Raw genomic sequence first — 26,796 nt, 5'->3', positions numbered from 1 at the left:
GAATACTGTACGATTTCTGATTTTTCATGGATCTTTCGAGTTCTCACCTCGCAGCGCCGGCCAATAATTTGTTTAGATCAAATAACACTTGTTCTTGGTAATGAATAGAGGCGTGATGCTGAGCGCTGGGTTTTGAAGCTCGGCTTCTCTTTGAGGCTTTCTGTTCCCCGTCTCGAGTGTAAAAGTCGTACTATCTATGATCTGAATATGTCAAAACAAGCGAATTGAGGAGATGACACGTCTGAGGCTTCTCGCGCATCAGTTCTCTGCTCTAAATATTTAGCGTCGATCACACTCATAATATTGGATTAATTCCTCTCTTTCATGGTAGTTGTTTCTTGTCACCCGTTGACAAGTGTCTTCAGAAGCTCTTTCAAGACTCATCGTGAGGAACCTAAGAGCGTCTGCTCCGTACCCTCATCTTATCAGATTATTCTATGATAGATGGGATCTGTTCCTTTAAGAAAGTGGACTTATTTATTCTAAGTATAGGCTTTGATATGCCAGACACATAGTTTTTCGTCATTTATATTCTGTTTTTTGACAGACTTCCATTCTTTACAGTGGTTGACTTTGGATCGTAAAAATGGATTGACATTGTTTTCTGTAATTCTTGATGTACCTAAAAAAAAACCTCTAGTCTATTTTAGATTTTTTTTAAACACGTTTTACTACTTTATATTAATATTGAGATATGAGTGTGTAAATTTACAAGCCCTAAGCCTAAGGCTGCACCACTGAAAGAAACCGCTCCCCGGGTGGCCACTGTTTTCCTGAATGATGATGATTAGAGATGACCGAGTACTGTTTGGATCAGCCGATCCGAATAGCACGCTCGCATAGAAATGAATGGACGTAGCCGGCACGCGGGGGGTTAAGCGGCCGGCCGCCGTCAAAGCGGAAGTACCAGGTGCATCCATTCATTTCTATGGAGCGTGCTGTTCGGATCGGCTGATCCAAACAGTACTTGCTCATCTCTAATGATGATCAGGAGAGCAGCGGTGCGGTTCCGCTCTACTTCACAGTCTCTACATCCAATACAGTCGAGCAGCAACCTTACAATCTATATACCTATTACATTGAGACCCAAATATGGATCCGGTTCCCAATAAGGTGCACCCTCTTCCAGACCATTGCCCGGAGACAAATCTACACTAGCTCATATCTGGCATAGATTTCCATCATCATTTACACCATATTTTGTTGCAAAAATGATGATAAATCTGGCCATTGGCTCCGTCCCCTGCGCGCCCTCATCACAATGCTTTTTTAAGAATGTTGACAGTTCCAAAAAAATTTCTACTTTATCAGCTTTGTATGCCAAAAAAAACTAAATAAATCTGTCCCAAGGTCTCCATCACAGCGCTCCAAAAGGAAACATGTCAGAAGGTCTCGGTAGTACAGCCTCAGGCTTTGGGTCTAACTTCAACTAATGTCTGACTGTAGATGTCAGATGTCCACACAAGGATGTTAGTTGCAGTATAACAACCACTAATACCATTTGCCGAATGTTTTTTCTACATTTTAGTTGACCGTTGATGCCAGGAGGGAAATGACCAAGAAGACTATCTCAACAGTGAAACAGTTCATTGAAAAGCAGAAGAAGAAAACATCTGGTGAAGTCTCCGAGGGATCGCCCTCCTCTGGTACATATGACGTGGTGTTAGGCCACTTACAACAGTCCCTTGCTCACTTGGAAACTCTTTGCCATGCCTTTGTTGACCACTTGAGAAGTTTGGACCAGGTAAGACTCTTCTAGAAACAGTTGGCTTATCTCCCAATCCCATTTCTGATTTTTACTTTTCTTCATCAAAGCATCTCTAGATCCTGAAATGTCACCCCTTAATTTATTTCTAGAATCACACACACAAGTATTCACATATGTATGATCTATCGAGATCGGAGAAGGAGAAGCTGAGGAATCTGGCAGTCACAATGTGTCTAGATGGACAGTCTCTAAACACTATACAGAAGTTATTGGAAGTAGCCGTTGGCGATATAGACGTCAGTGCAAAGGATGTTGTACAGATCTCTACTGAGAGAATCATCGCTAGACTCAGGTAGTGACATCACCGATTCTGTTCTCATGTAAATTAATTTCTAGAAATTTACATATTTTTTATTTTTGAATGTAAACAGCTAAAAAGGAACTGGTAACCCCTTCGAGTCTCATTGATCTCCCATGTACGTGCCTCTCCTTCCTACCCCATACTTTGTTCCCTTCCACAATCCGATATCTCCACGGTGCCATTGGATCAGGTCAAAAAATGGACCTGTGTGTTTTACAACATAGCACCTAATGTAAAGTCGAAAAGTTTTTGTTCTTCAATAGTTTGGCTCTGGCCTCTTCATTTTTCCGGGAGGGAAAATCAAGACTTTCCGCCATGTTCCTTATATGGGTTATCCGATGTAAGAAAACATGGCTGATTCTATCCACTGGTCACATGGCAATGCTACAGCTCAACCTCTTAGGGTATGTTTACACAGAGTTTTTTTGCAGGTGGATTTTGACATAAAATCCGCCTGCAAAAAAGACCCCAATTCTTTTCAATGGGAGCCGCTCTCTTTTTTTTTTTTTTTTTTTTTTCCCCGCTAGCGATTTTTTTCAGCTAGCAGGAAAAAGAAGTGACATGCCCTATCTTCCCGCGGATTCCACGGCTGACTCAGCCACGGCATCTGCGGCGTGAGACTCACTCTCGATTAGCCCATTCATTCAGGCCTAATCAGGAGCGGGATGCTGCGACGTGATGCCAATGCACTGCATCAGCATCCCATTGTGGCTATCCACACAGAGAAATCACACGGCAGAAAAGGTTTCCGCAGTGTGAACTAGCCTTTAGACTGATATGGAACCCCCACCAATCATTTTATCGACAGCCTCATCTGGAGAAGATATTGTCCAAAGTGGACAACTCCTTTAGTGCTCCATTCCTTACTATGGGGCTGCTGGTAAGTGAATGGCGCACTGGTTACCCAAAAGCATTGACGCTCCATTTACAATGAGGCTTTAAGGAGATTTCCAGTCCCCTGTCTTCCTGATCACTAGGGGTCCCAGAGGTGAGGCCCCCAGTGATCATTTGTCCCTTGTCCTGTGAATAGAGGATAAGTCTCCATAATGGCACAACCCCTTTAAGGTTATATCACAGGGGACAAAATTCTGGTAAGTTCCTTTAAATATTTTATAACTAAAGCTAACCTTGTATAGAGATTTTCCGCGCTGTCAACAAAGTTTTTGTGTTTCTGGCTACTCCTTCCACTTTGTGCAGCCTTTTAGCACAGCATGTTTGCTTTGAGGGCTTTCCAGGACAGCGGAGTCTATTACAATCCAGGCCTCCAAATGGATCTCCACAATATGAAGAGACTGAAGTAATTAGCCCCTTCAGCGCCGGAGGGGAAATGATTAATCACCTTTAGGCCTCTCCAGCACGGAAGGGTTTAAGAGATAGATAATTGTTGTCGATGGAAAATAAAGAATCATCTGGGTACACAGCGCATAAATACCCCGGCCGCCCATGCATATAATGCGAATCTCAAACATGGCCCAAAAATTGCTTTAGGAGCTCAAGTACGGAGAATAACATCACGGCGCTGCCACTCCAAATAAATTAATATGAGCTCTAATTACCATAAATAAGCAGAGTCCCAATAGGGCCCCGCAACAAATGAGTCTGCACAGTTTTATAACCGTATTGATTTTTATTAACTTCTTCCTGACCAGTCAGATGTGTATTGCAGTCTGAGATCATCAAATGTGTATGTCGTCATTAATAGGGGCAGAGATTATTTGAGGCTTACTGTTCGTCATGGAACAAGGCCCATATAAGATTAATCCTGGTCAAGTCACTAATGTGTATGTTTCTAAAAATTTCTCCTCACTAAAATTACGTATAGGCTTGGCCAACCCAAATACACGTGTATTGGGGGGTTGGATGGAATGGCTCTCGCCTGGTTAAGCATTTTTTTGTGTCTTTTTAAAGTTTTCCCACCTGACAAAGTGGGGAGGATTCCTAAAGACTAGGGTATTGTACGCTGGTCTTTACAATCCCTTCACCGTCGCAGGAGTAACCTGATTTATGAACGTCCTCTGATGGATCATGGCCCAAACTGAAATCTATTGGCATAAATACTGATGGCTCTGCTGGGGTCAGTGGGCCACACACCCTTTTTGGAAAGTGTCATGGATGGCATAGGCACTTGGGTGGTTTACAACTTTTGTATGCCATGGTAATGTTGTATAGATTTAGTGAATGTGCCCCAGTGGGTGGTGGCAGGATTCCTATTGACCCGAACACAATGGAGTCACAGAGATAAGAAAAAGCGCACCAGACTTCCTCTTTGAGTGACCACCATTGAAGTAGTTCAGAAGTGGTTGCAGGAACATACAGTGACTTGTTTTGAGCAGAAACCTAAATGTTATACTGAATCCTCAAAACTACGCATTATTATTGCTTATTGGGGGTTTACATACAATAGAAAAAATATACAGGTAGATATAATACAAACAATGACCGACTGGCACAGTGGGGTAGAGGGCCCTGCCCGCGAGGGCTTACAATCTATGAGGGAAGGGGGGTAGAGACAGAAGGAGAGGGGGAGACTGTACAGATGGCAGTGCGGTGATAGTGTTATTGGAGGTTGTAGGCCTTCCTGAATAGGTGAGTCTTCAGGGCCTTCTTAAAGCCTGTGATTGTGGGGGTCAGTCTTATGTGTCTTGGTAAGTAGTTCCAGAGTATGGGGGATGCACAGGAGAAATCTTGTAGACGGTTGTGTGAGGAGCGGATGAGAGCAGAGCGGAGTAGGAGGTCATTGGAGGATCTGAGGTTACGTGTGGGCAGGTAGCGGGAGATTAGTTCAGAGATATATGGAGGGGACAGGTTGTGGATGGCTTTGTATGTTAACGTTAGTAGCTTGAACTCAATTCGCTGGGCTATAGGTATCCAGTGGAGGGACTGGCAGAGGGGAGCAGCCGATGAAGATTGGGGGGTGAGGTGAATTAAACGAGCAGCACAATTTAGGGTGGACTGGAGGGGGCGAGGGTGTTTGTTGGGAGTCCATGGAGAAGGGTGTTGCAGTAATCTAAGCGGGAGATTATGAGGGCCTAGATGAGCATCTTAGTAGTTTGAGGGGAGAGGAAGGAGCGGATTCGATGGATGTTCTTGAGCTGGAGGCGGCAGGAGGTGTTGAGGGTTTGAACGTGTGACTTGAAGGATAGGTCAGAGTCCAGGGTTACCCCAAGGCATGGGGCCTGTGGGACAGGGGTAAGTGGAGTTCTGTTAATTTTGATAGATAGGTCAGGTGGAGGGGCCATAGGGGGTGGGGTGAAAATGATGAACTCCGTTTTCTCCATGTTCAGTTGAAAAAGCGGGAGGAGAGGAAGGAGGCTACGACTGCTAAGCAATCTGGAACTCTGGCCAGCAGGGAGGTAATGTCTGGTCCAGAGATGTATATTTGGATGTCATCAGCATAGCAATGGTATTGAAAACCATGAGATTCTATGAGTTGGCCCAGGCCAAGGGTGTAGATGGAGAACAGGAGGGGTCCTAGGACGGAGCCTTGGGGGACACCTACAGAGAGAGGGCGTGGTGAGGAGGTGGTGTGCGAGTAGGAGACGCTGAATGTGCGGTCGGTGAGGTATGAGGAGATCCAGGAAAGGGCCAGGTCTGAGATGCTAAAGGATGAGAGAATTTCTAACAGGAGTGAGTGGTCAACTGTGTCAAAGGCAGAGGAGAGGTCAAGGAGGCGGAGGACAGAATAATGGCGCTTGGCTTTGGCGGTTAGAAGGTCATTGGTGACTTTTGTTAGCGCATCACTCTGTTTCTGTCTTCTTGCTCTGCCCCATGCTATTACATAGTTACATAGTAGATGAGGTTGGATGAAGACATCGGTCCTTCAAGTCCAACCTATGACCCTACAGTCCCCTACAGTGTTGATCCAGGGGAAGGCAAAAAAACCCCATGAGGTTCATGCCCAGACAGTGGGATAGGTTCCTTTTAACCCCTTAAGGACATGTGACATGCTTGTGTTGAAGATGTTGGGATTTTAAATATGGTGCCTGCTCAAGAGCTAAGTGTCTATGTGGTTTTACACAACAGACACTGGGCAGAAGTGTCCCTGAATGGAGACAACCTCATATGGAATATTATATGTACCATTGGGAAGTATAAAATGGTCTACAAAAAATAAGCCCTCAAATTACTGAAAATTAAAAAAAAAAAAAAAAAAAAAAAAAAAAAGGATAAATTGGTCCACAAAAAAATAAGCCCTCATTACTGAAAATTTAAGAAAAATAAAAATTGGAAGCTGGAGAGTAAAAAATGAAACCTGAAAATCACTGTGTTCTCAAGGGGCTATATACAAAATGGCCACGGCGACAATTTCAGCCCGTAATTCTGTTAAAATATTAAGCGGACAGCTGACACCTGACAGGCTGCTGAAATTTGCTCCGATGTTGGATTAGGATCTTTTCAGACATGCTTAATTTGTGTGTGACATTGTCAGCCGTTGACTGCACCATTTCCCTGATCCTAATGTGCCCAATTAGTCGGCCTTTTTTTTTTTTTTTGCAACAGTTTATCTAGTTTTTGTTTTTTTTTTTTTTTTTTTTTTTTTTTATGGAAGAACGAAAGAAAAGCATAACCCTCCAAAACACTGTCAAGTCACCAGATGCTAATGTTGTCAAGACTAATAGGCGGTAATAAGGTTCACCCCCCAGTGTGGCACCCCCTGTGTCTATAGACAATGGGTACCCTTTAAGACGTTCCTCCGCCGTACACACACACGAAATGTGTGATCCAGATTCCCCGTTCATTATGCATTGGAAGCTGTTACATTGTAGCTAAATTATTCATCACTCTTTCACATGGAAATTAGCCCTCGAAACATTCTCTGTTTTCTAACATTCCCCGGGCTGATTTCCACAGCAGAAATATATAGTACGAGGAAATTTTCACTTCAGAATATTGATGACAGCCATTACCACAAACACTTCAGTGTGTGTCACTCACCGCCGCCGATGCCGCAGTCATGGATTGTCTGGCCTTGCCGAGAGGCAACACATTGAGATACATTTTCTCTCTATAGATATATCTTTATAAAGCCAGAGGATTATAATAACACACAATGTGCCGACCATACAGCGAAGCCATGATTGTTATAGGACGGATGTGGCCGCACAACCATGGAAATGATGGAGTGTAAAGCACACGTATAGCCATCTTCAACTTCAATCTGATAACTTGTAACAAAAGCCATTGAAAGTAATGGAATAAAGTCAATATAAAGTGGTTAGCAATTGTTTATTTAAAGGGACTCTAGCAGCAAAATCATGCTGCTGGAGCCCCACATATGTATGAATAGCCTTTAAAAAGGCTATTCAGGCACCGTAAATGTTATATTAAACTACCCCCCCCCCCCCCGGTTTAAAATAAAACCCTAAAAAAGAATATGATCTACTTACGCATCGTGCACGCTGGGCGGGCATTCAGGGTGTGTCTTCATCTTCATCCACGCCTCTTCTTCCTCCGATGTCCTCCGGTCCCGTCCTCCTCCAGCGCTCGCGAACTGACACTGATATAAAAAAAAATGGCCTGGGCGCATGCGCAGTAGCATGCGGCTTCTACTACGGCTACTGCGCAGGCGCCCAGGCCATTTTTTTTATTAGTGTCAGATCGCGAGCGCCGGAGGAGGACGGGACCCGAGGACATCAGAGGAAGAAGAGGCTTGGATGAAGAAGAAGACACACCCTGCGTGCCCGCCCATCGTGCACGATGCGTAAGTAGATCATATTCTTTTTTAGGGTTTTATTTTAAACCGGGGGGGGGGTAGTTTAATATAACATTTACGGTGCCTGAATAGCCTTTTTAAAGGCTATTCACGCATATGTGGGGCTCTATCAGCATGATTTTGCTGATAGAGCCCCTTTAACGCATTAAAAGTCTTATTAAAGGGAACCCATCACCTACCTACCCACTCAGACCCCTACCATCTCCTGCCTGGCCACCCCGTACAGTGAGAGGTGATACTCCCACTGCTATGACATCACCCATGCTAATTGAGCAGCCAGAGCAGTGCCCCCAGGACTGAAGGACCACCCCCAGTGCACCATTTCCCTCATTTACATAGGACTTTAGGGGTTTTGTTCCCTCAAGATCTATTATAGCGACATACATAACCTAGGTATGATGTTTATATAGGTTATATATGTTGACCAATGAGTATCCCTGGAGAAGTGGTAGACTCCCTATAAACTTATATACAATGTAGTCCAAAGCTATAAAGACACCGGAATAAATGCAAAACAGTGGTTGGGAACGGCATCTGGTGTGTGATATGTTGTTGCTAGGGTTAAATACATATGTCACATGCACAATTTCCCATTTCAGAAAACCAGCTTGGTTTCATGATGTCGGCTTTTAAGATGGCCACCATGTTAGATACCGGCCCACATAGATTGGCCCCTCACCATTAGTAACATGTCATATATGAACATTCCCAAGCACTGTTTTCTATTTAATCGGGTGTCTATATTCGGGCTGGACAATTCATTTAGTGATTTGCCTTTAAGAAGTCTGATGAGTCTGTTTTATTAACCGAATCATCAGATATAGTTATTCAGATGTTAAAGGGATTCTATCATTGGGAAACCCATTTTCACTAACAGCATAATGGAATAGCCTTTACAAAGGCGATTCTTCTCCCTCCTTTATTTTTCTGCTCCGCACCGCCGTTTTGGAGAATTTTCAGTTTTCTTCTTTATGCAAATAAGTCTTCGTCTAAGAGACCACATGACAATGGCCGACTGGACATGAACAGCCGGCTCTGTCCTATGCAAAATGGCAAAGCCAACTCAGCATGCACAGGATTGAATCCCAATCAGAGACATGGCGGGTACTGACGCTGAGGAGAGGCAGCAGCACAAGAAGAGAGAGGCGGCGCTATGTCTTCGGAAGAGCGTCTTTGAGAACAGGGGATGCTCCTTTGCTTTCTTTAGACTCATATGAATGAAGTGGAAAAAACTAAAATTCTCCAAAACGGCGGCGCAGAGCAGAAAACAAAGGTAGGCAAAAAATATCCTTTCTAAAGACTATTCCGACGTGGTGCTGTTAGTAGAATCCCATTTTCCACAAACACCACGTTGGAATAGTCTTGACAACAGCTATTCTTTTCCTACCTCTTTGTTTCTTCTTTGCACCGCCTTTTCTGAGAATTTTTGTTTTTCTTCTTTATATAAAAGTGTCTTCATAAAGCACAAGGGGCTCCCACTGAGCTCAAAGAAGACGCTCTACTGAAGATCTGGCGCCGCCTCTCCGCCATGTCATCATCCACCAAGTCTCTGTTCGGGATCCAATTCCTGCACATGCTCAGTCGGCTCTGCCATGTTGCGTTGGGCAGGGCTGACTAAGTAAATAGATTTCCCTCACTGATATGGTAATTATTATGGAGGTGACACATACGGTTTTGCCACCAGGGGCGGGTCTAAAAACTTTGATGGGGGCACGGTAGTGGAGATTTTTTATTTTTTTTTTTTTTAACACATTGTGCCCCCTTCCCCATTAGATCCTATTATACCTTTGGGAGGTATTTTAACTTAGTGGCCCATTTTAATGGGCTCTTTGAAAATAAGGTATGTCGTATTTTTCCCGTTTTCTTATGAGGGATCTATGACCCCCTGGTGAATATTGGCTGCAGTGTATATTCATCTTTAGTAATATCATTAAGCAGAGACCTATATATACTGCAAGTTATATAACGTCTGCTAACCCTAATGAAAGTCTTATAGTATAGTTATATGTGGAATCATCGATGTGGAGAAGACAATGATGTTATCGGGTCATTAGCGGTGCATTTATATGGCGGCACTCTGGAGGGGAACATATCACATTTAGGGCTACACTTAGATGTGACACGTGATCAGTCTGTTACAGGCAGATGTCACAATGGATTTCCATCCATCCTACAGCTATAAACACATCATTGGGTCTTTTTAGGAAAAAGAAGGTTCAAAAACTACCATTTCCATGTGATTTTAGCAAATACTAGCGCCCTGTTCAGGTCGCAGAGTTTACACTTAGCTAGTATATACGGTATATATGACATCTCCTTGTACTAAAAGGACTCTCTCTTACATTGGAGAGACTATGGGATTTATTAATGAGAGATTCCCCATAACATTGTATATAAGGCACAGGTCCATTGTGTTCCACCTATCAAACTATCAAGTTCATTCAGAGGAAGGCAAAAAAAACCTTCAGGGCTGATACCAGTTGTCCCTTCTGAGGGAAATGATATAATATGGCAATTAGACTAAATCCCTGGATCAGCAACCAATTTCAAAAATTTAGTTCCCGTAACTTGTAGTACCAGACACAAAGTCGGACATGCAGGACTTTGTGTCTGGTTAAAAAACCCGGTTTCGCCGCGGAGAGGCACAAGACGCTCATAGGCAGATAATGACTGCCGGGTTTCTGTCTCCTGTGCAGTTTCTCGGGCAGAAGACGGAAACCTACAAAGCTGAGACTGGGTGCAGGTGTGAACCCGCCCTAAATAGATTATTTAAGGGACTATCCAGTTTATTTTTTATATCCTGTAGGCACATTGCGATGACATCTAGGTGCAGGGTCAGGCCAACCAGTATTCTTCCTTCCTGGGCCCCATCTTCTCAATCACACTGTGGGGCCCCAATCATCTTGCTGCTTGAGATCTGCTGTCAGTGTTCTTATCCCCAGCTCAGAGAGCTAAGAGGGCCCTAGTTCAAGACAAGAGCCAGACAGCAGAAGACTGACAGGGCCCCAGGTCAGAGACAGTCAGAGGCAAGGGCTAGACAGCAAGTTACTACTGAAAAGAAAAATTATGTTGGTAACATTTTAGGAATTTGTGATCAATTGTCAGGTAATATTTGCATGTATGTAACTGTATACTGGACCCCCAGAATGAATTTTACCCCAGTTAGACACTGAAAAGAAGGATAACACTGTCTCCCAGCAGGCAAAGATGGTGCTGTCTGTAGCTGTCCGTGATGTGCTAAGGAGTTATAGAATTGGAAATAGAGTACAAAGTGAGAGAAATTGGAAAATCAAGAGGTTGTTGGGTCAGGAGCAGACAGGGGGGTGCACTGCAAGGACATGAGTGCAAAATATGTAATAGAGTGTGAAAGACAATCAGATGAGGGCGCAGTAATGGGACAAAGTCTTCTCTGGGGGTTTCTTTACATTTAAGTTTTAATTTACTATATGCATATAAATATTCACTATTTAATATGACATTTTTCTTGACATGTGACATGTCCTTCACTCTTTTTCAGTGGCAATGATTCAGATTCTGGCACCATTAAAGATCCATTAAAAGTTTTGGAGGCTATTGTGAGAGAGGTGCATCTGAGCTCGGAGAGGGGGTGAGTACTGGACCTTTAAAAAAATGATGATGATGGTTATTGGAGTTATCCCATATTGGCGTTATCTTCTATTATAATTCCGCTTATGTTTTCTGTTATGCAAATGAGGTGACTTGTACAAAGAAGAAAACCATCTAAAGAATTGGCAACTGTCAGTGTATAACTAGGCTTAGTGGCCAGAGAGAAACTTAGTGACATGGAGAATTTTAAAAATTTATATCAAATTTGTATAAATATGTTTTTCACTTTCTGGCATCACGTTCCTTTTAAAGTAGAGACCTCCAAGGACAACAACGTTTTCCTTCCACATCTAGCCTATGTAACCTCGTCTGACCCTGGATGTCTCCACCATTATCTTTGGCACCCTGACTGGTTTTCCGTCTGAAGAATTTTTTTTCTTACCTTATTATTAGAAAGATCTGCAATGCGAATTCTTCCCACCTCGCTCACATCTCCTACGGCTATGACATGTCTGACACATCTCAGAAAAACAGATCTATGTGAATTGAGCTGGGATTCCGACAAAATAAACCTAGGAGTGTGAAATGCCTATTGAAATGTAAGAGACTTGTGCATTTCCATATTGTGCTCTCTGCCCGGGCACTTAATGTGTTTTGCTTTATCCACAGCCCTTGTAGCTTGACAGGAGTAAACATGTCTCCAATTAGCGCTAATGACATGGAAATGTTAGAATAATCCATATTCAGAAGAAGGCAGTGATTAACCGCCACAGCGCCAGGCAGATAACCCGGCAAGTCGCTTTGTAATGGAAAAAGCCGACACAGGTAAAATCTAAAAAAGGTCACCCTAGTTTATATAGAGCTCTTAATAGCACTAAACACAGCAATTCAACACATGAACACATTCCCTACCCTGACGGGTGGCAGTGCAAAAGTGCTAAGGAGGAGTTATTACACTCATCGACACTCTTCATGGATCCGAAACCATACATACAGGTGGAAAGTGTGACTGTGAAAGTGGTAGGAATGAATTGGAAGCGGAAACTATACCTACCGCCGACCTTACAAAAACTATACCCTAATGTCAGGTTATGGCGTCCTACAGCACTTGATGATTATGTTGTGTTTTAAAGGGAGTCACAAGAACCACAAAAAGAATTGTCAAAAAGCCAAATTGGATATAATTCCACAGCAAACATAAAAAGGGGGTGGACAAAAGTATTTGCACTGTTTGAAAAATCATGTGATGCTTCTCTAATTTGTGTAATTAACAGCACCTGTTACTTACCTGAGGCACCTAACAGGTGGTGGCAATAACTAAATCACACTTCCAGCCAGTTGAAATGGATTAAAGTTGACTCAACCTCTGTCCTGTGTCCTTGTGTGTACCACATTGAGCATGGAGAAAAGAAAGAAGACCAAAGAACTGTCTGAGGACTTGAGAAGCAAAATTGTGAGGAAGCATGAGCAATCTCAAGGCTACAAGTCCATCTCCAAAGACCTGAATGTTCCTGTGTCTACCGTGCGCAGTGTCATCAAGAAGTTTAAAGCCCATGGCACTGTGGCTAACCTCCCTAGATGTGGACAGAAAAGAAAAATTGATGAGAGATTTCAACGCAAGATTGTGCGGATGGTGGATAAAGAACCTCGACTAACATCCAAACAAGTTCAAGCTGCCCTGCAGTCCGAGGGTACAACAGTGTCACCCCGTACTATCCGTCAGCGTCTGAATGAGAAGGGACTGTATGGTAGGAGACCCAGGAAGACCCCACTTCTTACCCAGAGACATAAAAAAGCCAGGCTGGTGTTTGCCAAAACTTACCTGAGAAAGCCAAAAATGTTTTGAAAGAATGTTCTCTTGTCAGTTGAGACAAAAGTAGGAAAAGGCCTTAACATAGAGTTTACAGGAATAAAAAGAGGCCTTCAAAGAAAAGAACACGGTCCCTACAGTCAAACATGGCGGAGGTTCCCTGATGTTTTGGGGTTGCTTTGCTGCCTCTGGCACTGGACTGCTTGACCGTGTGCATGGCATTATGAAATCTGAAGACTACCTACAAATTTTGCAGCATAATGTAGGGCCCAGTGTGAGAAAGCTGGGTCTCCCTCAGAGGTCATGGGTCTTCCAGCAGGACAATGACCCAAAACACACTTCAGGTCAGCACTAGAAAATGGTGGTGAGAGAAAGCCCTGGAGACTTGTAAAGTGGCAGCAATGAGTCCAGTCCTGAATCCCATAGAACACCTGTGGGGGAGAGATCTCTTGATGGCAGTTTGGAGAAGGCCCCCTTCACATCTCAGGGGGGACCTGGAGCAGTTTGCCAAAGAAGAATGGTCTAAAATTCCAGCAGAGCCTTGTAAGAAACTCATTGCTGGTTACCGGAAGCGGTTGTGCGCAGTTATTGTGTCTAAAGGTTGTGCTACCAAGTATTAGGCTGAGGGTGACAATACTTTTGTCCGGCCAATTTTTGGAGGTTTGTGTAAAATGATCAATGATTTGACTTTTTTTTTCATTCTCTTTTGTGTTTTTTCATTGCAAGCAAAATAAATGAATATATTACCAAAGAGTTTGTGCTTGCAATCATTTTCTGGAAGAAACTGAGTATTATCTGACAGAATTGCAGGGGTGCCAATACTTTTGGCTTACACTGTAGGTTAGGATCACCAAATCCCAGTTTATTAAACCATTTCTGCAGATATATAGCCTATTATCACCAGAACCCATAATATCAGCCCAGCCCTGCAGATAGATATACGAAACAAAAAGCAAAAGTCCAGCTCACCACATCATATCTTGTCCTGGGAGGCTCGGATACTGGAAGGACTTGACCAGTTGAAGAGTAACAGTACAAAAATTAGGTAAAAAAATCCAGCTTCAACCAGGCAAGAAAAATCTTCAATAAAACATAGCTTTTATTTTGGGTGCAAGTAAAATGTTACATAGTAACAAGGAGTAGACAATAGGGAAAACACATAAGTAGGCTACGCGTTTCAGGACAGAAAATGTCCCTTCCTCATGGCATGAGACACCTAGAAGGAGTTAACCAGAATTATGATATTTATGTCCTATCCTTAGGATAGACCAAGAATATTAGAATGGTAAAGACTGTCACCTGGAATCTCCGCCAATCAGATGTTTGACATCGCATGTATTGGTCACATGGCCGTGCTGCACCTCGGCTCCATTCATTTGCGTGAGACTGAGCTGCAATACCAAGCACAGCCACTACATGGTGTATGGTTGTGTGCTTGTGCAAATGCTGCAGCCTCTTCAATCAGCTGATCTGTAGGAGTTTTTGGGTCAGACCCCCACTGATCTTATACAGACAACCTAAGGATGGAGATCAATGTAGAAGGAGTAATGGGTCAATTCTGGAAGGATCTTGAAGTTTGGATGGAGAGACATTGGTTAGCAGATTGATTAGAGTCTATGTGACCACTGCTCCATCCAATCCACTAGTGGCCGTGCTTGGCAGTCCCTTGCAAATGAATGGGGCCGAGCTACAGCATGGCCACGTGACCAATGGATATTATGGTGGTTCATCTTCAGAGTCTTTACCAATCGCCACGCTCCGTTCAAAGACCGTTGCATGAGACTTCTGTTCTCGTAATTATCGGGTCCAACACTCACCAGTCAGACATATGTAAGTTGCGGAGTAAACTTACAACCCCTTTAAGAAGCACAATTTCCATCAAACCAGGAGCCAAATTACAGCAACTCCATGATGACGCAAAGTCAATATAATGGGCTAGAATTTCATGACACACTGCCTATTATGAAGGAACGGGGGGGATGTAGCCCACCCCTGCATATGATTGACTATAGATCACAAAGCCTGCAGGTGGTCCTTTTAATGCAGAGCCGTGACTCAGCCCAGCCTATCATCCGAATCTCCGCAGGCTTTAGAGACGATTCCCGTAATTACATCTCGCTGCCGCGTTCCTCATCCTATGTGTAAATGGATATTTTAATATTTGAGCATGTTTATGATCCAGGCCTCGTCAATATTGCATGCCGCCACGTCGTCCTCCGCCGTTCACAACACAGATTAGCGCACTTTACTCCGTAAGTGAATATACAATTAGAGATCGCCTTTCTGTTTGGAAAGAAATGTTTGTCCTCGGCGAACACGATCTTTTCTCCTGATTTAATCTCCCCCGACACCTCGGCCACTTCTGCTTAGAATGAGATTTGATTAGTCCCAATGAACAGCGGCTTTCCGCTAACATCTTGAAATGATAATGTGACATTTTTATCTGGATCTTTTACATATTTATCAGGCGACGGATACAGAATTCCCACGTAAGAGACCCTTTGGTGCAGAATTGATGTCATTGTTGGAGGATATCAATTATGCACCACAGAAGTGAACAATTTGTAGCCCGGCTTACCCAAAACACTGGCAAATTACCCTCCGTCTGATCTGAATAATACAATTTCTCTTCATCCAGACGTTGTAACATTAGAAAGCGTGGGCCCCCGGCAATGTGAACTTTAATGGAATGGCCGACATCAGCGGGGCACGTTCCGGCTTCCTGACAGGTTAATCTGCCTCTTGATCCTTGGGTGATTTTTCTGTAATAAGCCGCCAGTGTTTGCTAGGTGTTGTGGCTCTGGGTAGGTATATATTACCTCTGGACGCTTCACAAGCTGTAATTTTATTTGCATTAGTTTTAATACGAAGGGGAACGGCATTGAGCGGGAACCTGCCGGCTCGATCGATAAAGCCAAAAAATCTGAGGAGCGTCGTAATGAGCGTTATCTGGGCTCGGTCTGTGGGGCGTCCGGGAAACTTCTCATTAAAGGAGACACAGACGTTGGCATGGAATGATATAGGTCTGGCAATAAGAGAGAAGCCCAATTTGATGCCCTGCCAAAGAGAAGTTAAGGGGCAAATTCAAATAATATGGGCCTGTACTGTCTGTGAATATTCTCTCTGATCTACTGTGTTCAATCTGGATGTCTACATCATGTCTATGTCTACTATTGACCATACAGTATTTATATACTTATCTATCTGTCTATCACATATCTACTGTCTGTCTCATGTCTATTTCATACAATTTATACATCCACCTTCCATCCTTGTATCCAATGTCTGCCTATCTATCTACGGTATCTATCTATCTATCTATCTATCTATCTATCTATCTATCTATCTATCTATCTATCTATCTATCTATGTATCTTTCAGTATATCAATCTGTTTATCCATACAGTCAGCCAATGATTATTGATTCATTAATTATCTTTTTATCGATCTGTCTATCTTTGTGTCCATCCAATCATCCAGTAACTATCAATTGATCTATCTCACTGTACATTCAATAACTATGTATCTATACATGCAATACCTATCCATCTGTCTCTGTTCATCCAAAAACTATCTATTTATTCCTTAATTCAATAATGCTATCTATCTGTCTATATACATGTCCGTCTGCCTATCAGTCTATCAATCCAATCATCCAGTATCTTTCTGCCCATCAGTGTGTCTATCCAATTTTAATTTCCTATCTATCTATCTATCTATCTATCTATCTATCTATCTATCTATCTATCGCTATATTTCTTATCTTTCTATATCACATATAATTTCTTATCTATCTATCTATCTATCGTATCTATCGATTTTGTATATACTTATGTGATCGGACATGTATTCAGAATGATTCTAAAGCTTTACATTTTCCTTGGCCATGTCAATGCAAGTTGTTTGTGTCCGGAAAATAAAATCTTAGCAGATCGAAAACTTTTTTTTTTTTCTTCTTTTGCTTTTAAGACGTCATTGTCCTGTCAAGCGTTCACGGTCTTTGATTCATGATGTACTGTGTGGCGTCCCTGTCATGTGGGTTTAAAGCACAAAAGGCCATCAATGGAATAGGAGAAGTACTTACAGGAGAGGGATTTCTTCTGACTTGTACCTGTGCACCCAGCATAATATATCAGATGTGAAATGACTCTACAGACATGTTTACAATACAACCATAGTCCACAAATCCCACGAGCGTGTAACTGGAGCTTGAAATCTGTTTCATTTCCCCGATCCCCATCCATCGTCAAGTCCCGTTTTATTTTCATGACGTACTAATGTCAGACTTGTATTTCATCCGGCAGCCGAGAAGTTGTAGGCGTCCGGAGCAGTTACCTTACTTTTGTTGACAACCTATTCTTCCCGGGTTGGCTTTGAGAAATGGCACTTCTCGTGCTGCACAAATCATTTTGGCCTTTACCTAAGAAGCCTTTGACACTTGTGAATAACAACCCTGGTAGCGGTATAGCTCTTCAGCTAAACCCAGTATTTCTCAAAAGTTTCACATTCCTGCCGTCGTAAACAGTTTTTAACAAGTGGAAAACTGCTCGAAACTTTTTAAAGGGAGCCTGGTACACAAGTTGTCGTACATGATCAACATCCTGGTGACTCTTAAAAAATGTATTTCATGAATGTGGACCTCCAGTGAAAATTACAAAACTTCTTAGTCTTAAGGACCATCCGTGGACAGCTATTTCCTGGTCTACTCAGAGTTGTTAAATTGGGTCCAAGTTAGAGCTCTGGCTTGACCTGTCAAAGACATTCACAAAATAGCCCCTAAGCTTCCTGTGTTGTATTGGCTATGTGTTTAAGATCATTGTTTTGTTGGTCAGCTTATTCTGAGCTCCATAACACTCCAGAATATCTCTTTAGTTTGCTCAGTAAAGCTTTCTTTCAACCATGACCAGTTTCCCTCTCCCTGCCATGGAAGAACACCCCCAAAGCATGATGCTCCTTCAACTGTGCTTCCCTGTTGGGAAAGTATCGAGCAGACGATGAGCTGTGCCAGGTTTGCTCCTCTTAGAACAAAGGCCAAAACGTTTAGTCTTCGCTACCTCAAACGAGAGAATCTTGTTTCTCCCAGTCTGGGATTCCTTTACTTTTCCTCAATCTCCACTTGAAATGTTGGAGGACCATAATCAAGGGACCGCGCTTCACCCAATGCGATTAAACCACTTTATTTAAGTTCAGAAAAACACAACGCGTTTCGGGCAATGATGCCCTTTTTCAAGTATATATGAACTGTGTATGAAAAAAATAAGACAAGACAGGGACTTCTCCACTTGAGTTTTCATGTGTCTTCTACTGAGGAGGGACCTCTTTCTGGCCATCTCAGATAAGAACGTTTCAGCAATGGAAGTTTCTCTAATCTTTACACAGTATCTTTGAGGCTCAGCTAGAGTGACCATTGGTTTCTTGGTCACCTCTCTTACCAAGGCCCTTCTCCCCCGATTTCTTAGTTCGGTGAAGTTCTAGGTAGAATCCTGTTTGTCCCAAACCTCTTCCATTTAAGAAATGTTCAGTGCAGTTGAAAGGTTTTTGTACCCTTCTCCAGTTTTTTACCTCCACACCATCCTGAGCTCTACAGGCAGTCCATCCCTCCTCATGGCTTGGTTTTTGGTCTGACCTACATTGTCACCTGTGAGAACTTTTATAGACGATGGGATTTTTCCAAATCACATCCAATAAACTGAATTTACCACAGCTGGACTCTATTCAAGATGTAGAATTATCTAAAAAAATTATCGAAAAAAAGGAGACCCCCTACCCGAGCTAAACTTTGCAAAAATTTCTATTTTTTTTTTTTTCTAATATAGATTGTGAGCCCCACATAGGGATCACAATGTACATTTTTCCCTATCAGTATGTCTTTTTTTGGAAAATGGGATGGAAACCCATGCAAACACGGGGAGAACATACAAACTCCTTGCAGATGGTTTTTTTGCCCTTTTTGAACACCAGGACCCAGCGCTGCAAGGCTGTAGTGCTAACCACTGAGCCACTGTGTGGCCCCTGAATTTCAAAAATTTTCTCATTTTGGGACATTGATGGGGAGGGGTACCAATGCTCCCTTGGCCCCTTGCCCGTCTCTCTTTGCAGTGCAGCAACAATGAAGTGCTTTATTCTACAAACACTTGACTGGTCCAACCCATTACAGGCCATGCTAGCGATGCTAGCAACTATAGAACGCAACGCTGTGCCAGTGATTGGGTGCAACATTCAAGTGTTGACCTAACATCTACAGCAGAGGATACAGAGAGCATTGGAGTGCCAGGGGAGTATTATATGTATTGATATTGTAGCCTATATACAGCAGAAAGATTTTTGTTCACTGTATTTTATTCTGTCTCTCTAGTTCTTTTATCTCAGCAGGGAGGAAGTAAAGGGCTACAGTCAAGTCTCCTCCTATTCTGTGGAATTGGTTGTGAGAGAAGTTAATACACCCGTATAGAACACTTATTTTTAATTTTAGATTAGGAACTTGAGTTTTTACACTGAGGTACATATCATAAGAGGTTTTTAAGTGGATCACTGGTGGCGCAGTCTAGAAGCTGCCATACCTTAATGGAACTAGAGATACTTCTTTTCACTTTAAAACCGGCCATAGATATGCGGTAGTGACAATTATTAAGGTGTAATACCTTTATGATACTGTAACAATAATAATTATGTCCAAAGTAGAAAAAGAGATTAGCAGGCTATTACATGGATACATTTCCTAAACTTTCCCAGAATTCAGAAAATCTGTCTCTAAACCATAAAGGGATTGTCCAGGATATACAGATTATGTTGGCGCTATATAAATAAAAAAAAAATATTATTATTATTATTACAGATTTGATCAGAATATAAGAAAAAAAAAAACTACATACTCACCTGTCCCTGTTACTCCAGTGTCTTCCACCTGCTGCTCCTGAGGTCTTCTTCTGGAGGAAGTCCTCACCTCATGTGACCACTGAGGCCAATAAGCGGTCTAAGAGAAGGAATCGGGATGTCACAAGGAATGTATTTGAGTGGCGTCCTTGTTCCTTTCCTTAGGGTGTTTGATTGGCCTCAGCGGTCACATGATGAGAGAAGAAATGGACCCCAGAAGCGGCCAGAAGAAGACCCCAGGAGCAGCAGGTGGGAGACACCGGAGCAACGTGGACAAGCGAGAATGTTTTTTTGTTTTGTTTTTGTTTTTTCTACCCGGACTCTCTGATCAAATTTGTATATCCTCTATTAGGTGACACTTAAGATTCAGCTGTTGTGGTCCGAATTTGCATACTCGTTCCCAGGAAGCATTGCCTGGCTAATAAGACTTCTTAGCCATCTGCCAGTCTCCATCTGGAGAAACAATGCCCACCTAGGCCTAGTTTAGACTTGGTTCACACTAGGTTGAATGCTTTCACTTGTATAAAAGCCAAGATATGTAACTGAGAATACTTACCAGCATTTATAAAGGGCTATCGATGAGATTGGTAAACCATGCATCCCGTGAAAACTTCTGAGCAAGGCCACAGCCCATTCTAGGCATCACTACAGCCCCTGTTTTTTGTGATGTGGATGCTTTATGTTCTAAGCAGGGCCCTTTGTTGAACACGATTTACATATAAAGTGCCCAAGCCACATACAGATTGACGGCACGGGGGATTTTCCAGCTTTTTTGAGATTCCAGGTGGTCACCTTTTTTTTTTTTTTTTTGAGCCACCCAGCTCTTCCTAAAGAGTTGGCAAATATGGACTGAAGCATTTTTAATGGATCTTTACTGACAGAGATCCCAATGACAATAAATATTGGTGAACACTTTGTGCGTTTTTTAATTCTGTATCACTGTTTCCTAAACTATGGTTTAATACCTCCTGGTAGAGGTTGCGAGCCAAGTTGAAAACCTTCTCCACACTACAGACTGCCACATTACTAATCGCCAGTATTCTGCACACATCCCATTCCCATTTATGAGTAGGGGAGCTTCGGGTGTAGATTAGAGATGAGCGAGTAGTATTCGTTCGAATATCGAATACCATTATAGTCTATGGGAAAAAAACGGGAATGTTATTCCGATTTCCATGGAAACCAAAGTTCGACACATTGGATCCTCCAAGGTTCTTGAATTGAATTCAATGGAATTTTCCTGCGTGGTATTCGACCGATACGAGTATTCAATCAAATACTATTCACTCATCTCTATGAAGGTTGCAAAATGCAGTGGCAAACATGTAGGTAGTACAACTGAGTTAAGGGGGAAATATGAAGGTAGCATGGCTGGGTGTAGGGGAGAATATGGAAAAGCAGAGTTGGGTGTAGAAAGGAAACATGGAGTTAGCAAAGCTGGATGATGGGGAAATGTAGAAGTAGCATTGCTCGGTGTAGTGGGGAAAATGGAGGTAACAAGCATAGCTAGGTGGAGGGCAAACCATGGATATAGCAGAGCTGAGTGTATGTGGGCAACATGGACGTAGTGGATCTGGACCTTTAGAGAGTTTGAGAGCCACGTTTTTATATAATTGTACCTTTAATAAACAGTTAATATTGCGTGTAGTAATATCTCATGTTGATCACTATCCTAGCGCATTTAGAAATGTTGAAATGTCATTGTTTAAATTATATACAGGTAGTTGACATTTTGTGCTCACCTTTATCTATTGTCTGTCTGGTGTTTTTCCTCATTAAAATGGAGATTATTTTGTACTTTTAGGGTATTGACAAATTGCTTGACTGGCAAGCAACATTCCCCGTGGTGAGAATCTGGGGTTTGTGAAGCAAGTATTTTCTAGACTTTTCAAGTAAACAGACTCCATTGATTTGGTTCGCGACGTCTTGACACATACTCACACATTAATAAAATGGTAAAAAGTTAAAAAGTAAGATGCTTATGGGAAGATGGAGCTGTTTAGAGGCTGCAATTAGTTTAGTTTGCCTCTGGTTTTCCTTTTTTGTTTTTCTCGTTTTTATTATTCTATTCACTGAGAAGCAAAAGGGTAACAATGTTTAGAACTTGTGACTTTCAGGCTTCATCTCTGACTATCCACTACAGTTTCCAATGTGAGACTACCATTATTTTATAGACAGTCATCTTGACTATCTCATACGTAAATGTGACTTGCAACTATTTAGCATATGATTAGTTATGCAGATTCTTGTCATGTAACTCTATTGTTACTCTTTTGCTCCTAAAAAACTAAATTTTTATTAAATCCACCTTTGGCTTTCAATACCGCCTTAGTCTTTCTGGGTATGCACTTGATCGCATTCAAGCATATCCTGACCAAAATCTGATCCCAGATCTTTTCTACACGTTCCCAATATTGGTACAGGCTTGTCGACTCACTTGGGTACGATGACTGCTTTTTCTTCAACTCTCCCTACAAGTGTTCCATTGGGTTGAGGTTGGGACTGTGGGGGCCAATCCAACACCCCTACTTCATTGTCAGTGAACCATTTTGATATGGCTGGATTTTTTTCCAAGAGAGTTACAATTTATATGACAAATTTGGTCTGTTTATCTGATCTTTCATGGTTTTGCCATAGTTTTGGCATAGTTAAAGGGGTTGTCCAAGATAAACTGATCTTGGACACTCTTTCCTCCATCCTGCCTCCATCAATACTTACCAAGCCTTCCTTGGGGGGCGAGGGTGGGAGGGGCTATTAATGGACAAGATTGCTATTCTTAAAGAGACAGGTTGGGTTGGAGGAGCTAGCTAATGAGACAGGGAGGGTTTTGTAACATAACGACAGAGTAGGGGGGCCTGAGTGAGAGGGAACTAGTGTACAAGCTACACAGGAAGCCGCACACCAGGAAGCTAACACCAGTAAACAAAGGCAGAGAATGGCAGCAGCTGCCAGAGACACCCAGAAATCCATCCAAACACTGCTAAAAGTATATGGGTGTACTTATTAACCCATTGCTAGTACTAACAGCCCTTTCTAAAAAAAAACAAAAAAACGATTTTCTGCTCAGAAAGCCTCTTATAACTATAATAATAATAGGAGTCTCTTTCCCAGCATAGTGTATGGGTTCGGAAAAGAAACCAGTAAAGTTTAATCTTGGAAATAAGGAAAAGAGTGGGCAACAAAATTAATGTCTCCAGAAAAATAGAGACCTTTGTTTGTTTTTTTTGCACCCATGCAACTTTTTGGTACTTTGGATTATAACAGAATTGCATCAACGAAGTGTACAGTATCATGACAAGTTTTGCTATTTTTACTTATATTTTTAACTTTGGAGTTCTTTTCAAAAAATCTATGATCGCAACATTTGTTACCCCCAGGCTTTATTTTGTGCAATCAATCTTAACTACATGCTCGTTGGTGGGTTAGGGATGGTATAACTTGTATTTTTGTATGCATTTATTTTTCAAATTTATACACAGAATTTTATGTTTTTATATAGATTTTTGTAATTTGTAAAATATTGTATTCTTAAAGATAGAATATGCTTATAGAGAACCTTTCATGTCCTGTAATCCCTGGAGTTCTATATATCACACCTTTACAGGGCTGCTGCTCTGCTGAATTCTGTGGTGCATAGTATTTGTTTTTTGTTTTTCAAAGACTGCCCATCTGACAGTATATCAATGTCAGTATCTAAAATAATGACAGTGATATTTCTGCAATGGGGGCTCCAGGAGTTACAGATTATGAAATGTCCTCTTTAAAAGCGTCCCATCTCAAGGATCCTATCTTTGCTGGTAGCTAATGTAAATTGAAGACTTTTGCATTAGAAATGATGCTTTGTTTGCCTGCTATGTGAACTTATTCTTCCCATTGTACACTACAAAATTCAATGTCCAAAGACAGAATTGCCATACAAATAATACAAACTTTATTAAAGAAATACAATGAAAAACATGACTTAAACAAAAACATGCAACAAACAAAACAGGAGGAACCAATACTTCCAAAATGGTATGTAAAAATCACATAGCAATAATTATGTTGGACATTCAAGCAGGGCTGAAAGTACAAAGAGTAAACACAGTGGCAACATCAAGGCTATATAGGTATATAAAGTGCATAAAGCAACAAGAAATGTAGCCAAGACATGTAGCAATGGTGAAAGTACACACAAACCCAGTACATGGAAAGACTGTGAGTATCATCAAATCATAAGAAAGACATACCATGAATAGACGCGCGTTTCACCAATCAATGGCTTCGCCCCTGAATGAAGCCATTGGTTGGCGAAACGCGCGTTGGGACGCGTCTGTTCATGGTATGTCTTTCTTTTGATTATTGCTATGTGATTTTTACATACCATTTTGGAAGTATTGGTTCCTCCTGTTTTATTTGTTGCATGTTTTTGTTTGTCATGTTTTTTATTGTATTTATTTAATAAAGTTTGTATTATTTTTATGGCAATTCTGTCTTTGGACATTGAATTTTGTATTTTGGGGTGAATTTGCCATTACTATGCCTTAGGTTGCAGTTTGTATCTGATATGCAGAAGTATTGTGATACTTCTCAGACCCGTTCAGCCAAAGGGAAGAATACAGGAAGTGAGAAGAAGACACTGCAGGCAGACTGCTGAAACAGTGAGATTGGAATAACCCTTTAAGGGCTACTTATAATTGGGTTAAACTTTTGACTCTCTATAGTGAGATCTCAGAAGCTTTGCTCGGTGGGTCTAGCTACATAGTAATACATCTATAATTGTTCACTGTAGAGACGATATGTTTTCCACCTGTATATTATTCCTCTCAAATATGCCAGGACGCCAGTCAGTGTACCCTGGGGCAATAACTGCAGTTTGCGGGCTCAGCTAGTAACCTATCTTTATATCCTAAAATCTGTTTGGATTTTTACACTTTTACACCATGTTAATAATAAATATTCTTATAAATAATTAGAAACTGTATGAAACAAGGTGTCGTACGCCAGCCGCCGCATAATGTACCACTGTAACTTCTCCGCTATCAGATAAACATGTGAATTCCATTATCACCTGCTGTAGCAAAGTTTTTAGAAACCAGTACAAAAAAGTCAAGTTTTTCAATTATTAATAGGTGTCTAATATCCATTTATATCTTTTTTATAGTTATGAAATATCCTCAGTAATATCTTGGGGTGCATCAGTCTCAGATATGTAATATTCAGTATGTTTCCAATTGAGATTTATTACAACATGACACATTGTCTATACACCGAGATAGGACAGGTCAGGTCCAGAATGCCTTCCACACCAATAACAGTGCCATGTAGATCATCAGCGGTCTGATCTAATGATGTGATGGAGGGGTGTCTTGTACTATGTATACTATGTAGTAGAGGAGGAGAGAGCAGTGGCCTAAACCAATGATGAGACAGGGGTGTGTCTTGTACTACTCTAGACACTCTGTATATATTGTGGGGAAGGAGAGAGCAGCAGCCTGATCTAGTGATGAGGTTGAGGTGTTTCTTTTACTACGCTAGACTCCCTGTAGACATTGTAGTTCAGCTGTAGGAGGGAGGGAGCAGCAGCCTGAACCATTGATGAGAAGGTGGGGTGTGTTGTACTCAACTAGACTCCCTATGGGCACTGTATCTAAGCTGTAGGAAGGAGGGAGGGAACAGCATCCTGAACCACTGATGAGAAGGTGGGGTGTGTTGTACTCAACTAGACTCTCTATGGGCACTGTAGCTAAGCTGTAGGAGGGAGGGAGGGAACAGCAGCCTGAACCAATGATGATAAGGGTGTGTGTCTTGTACTACCCTAGACTCCCTGTAGGCATTGTAGCTAAGCTATAGGAGGGAGGGAGGGAGCAGCATCCTGAACCAATGATGAGAAGGGGGGGTGTCTTGTACTTCCCTAGACTCCCTATGGGCACTGTAGCTAAGCTGTAGGAGGACGGGAGGGAGCAGCCTGAACCAATGATGATAAGGGTGTGTGTCTTGTACTACCCTAGACTCCCTGTAGGCACTGTAGCTAAGCTGTAGGAGGACTGGAGGGAGCAGCCTGAACCAATGATGATAAGGGGGTGTGTCTTGTACTACCCTAGACTCCCTGTAGGCACTGTAGCTAAGCTGTAGGAGGACGGGAGGGAGCAGCCTGAACCAATGATGATAAGGGGGTGTGTTTTGTACTACCCTAGACTCCCTGTAGGCACTGTAGCTAAGCTGCAGTAGGGAAGGAGGGAGCAGCCTGAACCAATGATGAGAAGGGGGTGTGTCTTGTACTACCCTAGACTCCCTGTAGGCACTGTAGCTAAGCTGCAGTAGGGAAGGAGGGAGCAGCAGCCTGAACCACTGATGTGACAGAGTGTGTCATATACTACATTCTCTGCAGTAGGGAGGGAGAGAACAGTGGCCTGAACCAATGAAGAGTTGGGGTTGTGTCTTGTACTGCTTTGAACTCCCTGTAGGCACTGTCACTAAGCTGTAGTAGAGAGCCAGAGAGCAGTGGCCTGAACCAATGATGAGATGGGGGTGTGTCATATACCAACCTGGATTCTCTGTAGTAGGGAGGGAGAGAGCGGTGGCCTGAACCAATAATTAGATTGGGGGGGGGGGGTCACGTACCACCCTAGATTCTCTGTAGTAGGGAGGGAGAGCAGTGGCCTGAACTAATGATTAGATGGGGGAGTGTCATGTACCAGCCTAGATTCTCTGTAGTAAGGAGCCAGAGAGCAGTGGCCTGAACCAATGATTAGATGGGGGGATCATATACTACCCTAGATTCT

General features: G+C 42.3%; 1 protein-coding gene across 3 annotated transcripts in view; it reads left to right on the top strand.

Moving 5' to 3' along the window:
* Nucleotides 1-26,796, top strand: part of NBAS (NBAS subunit of NRZ tethering complex) — a 498,058-nt gene that overhangs the window by 362,847 nt on the left and 108,415 nt on the right. For all 3 annotated transcript variants that reach the window (XM_075269168.1, XM_075269167.1, XM_075269169.1), the window contains 3 exons: nt 1,529-1,744; nt 1,858-2,060; nt 11,300-11,389. In XM_075269168.1, coding sequence (XP_075125269.1) covers nt 1,529-1,744; nt 1,858-2,060; nt 11,300-11,389 — 509 coding nt within the window. The remainder of the gene's footprint in view (nt 1-1,528; nt 1,745-1,857; nt 2,061-11,299; nt 11,390-26,796) is intronic.

The sequence above is a fragment of the Leptodactylus fuscus genome, chromosome 3 (genome assembly GCF_031893055.1).
Source record: "Leptodactylus fuscus isolate aLepFus1 chromosome 3, aLepFus1.hap2, whole genome shotgun sequence".
Classification (NCBI taxonomy): Eukaryota; Metazoa; Chordata; class Amphibia; order Anura; family Leptodactylidae; genus Leptodactylus; species Leptodactylus fuscus.
The sequence above is the reverse complement of the archived record's forward strand: the minus strand, read 5'-3'. Positions and strand labels throughout refer to the sequence as shown.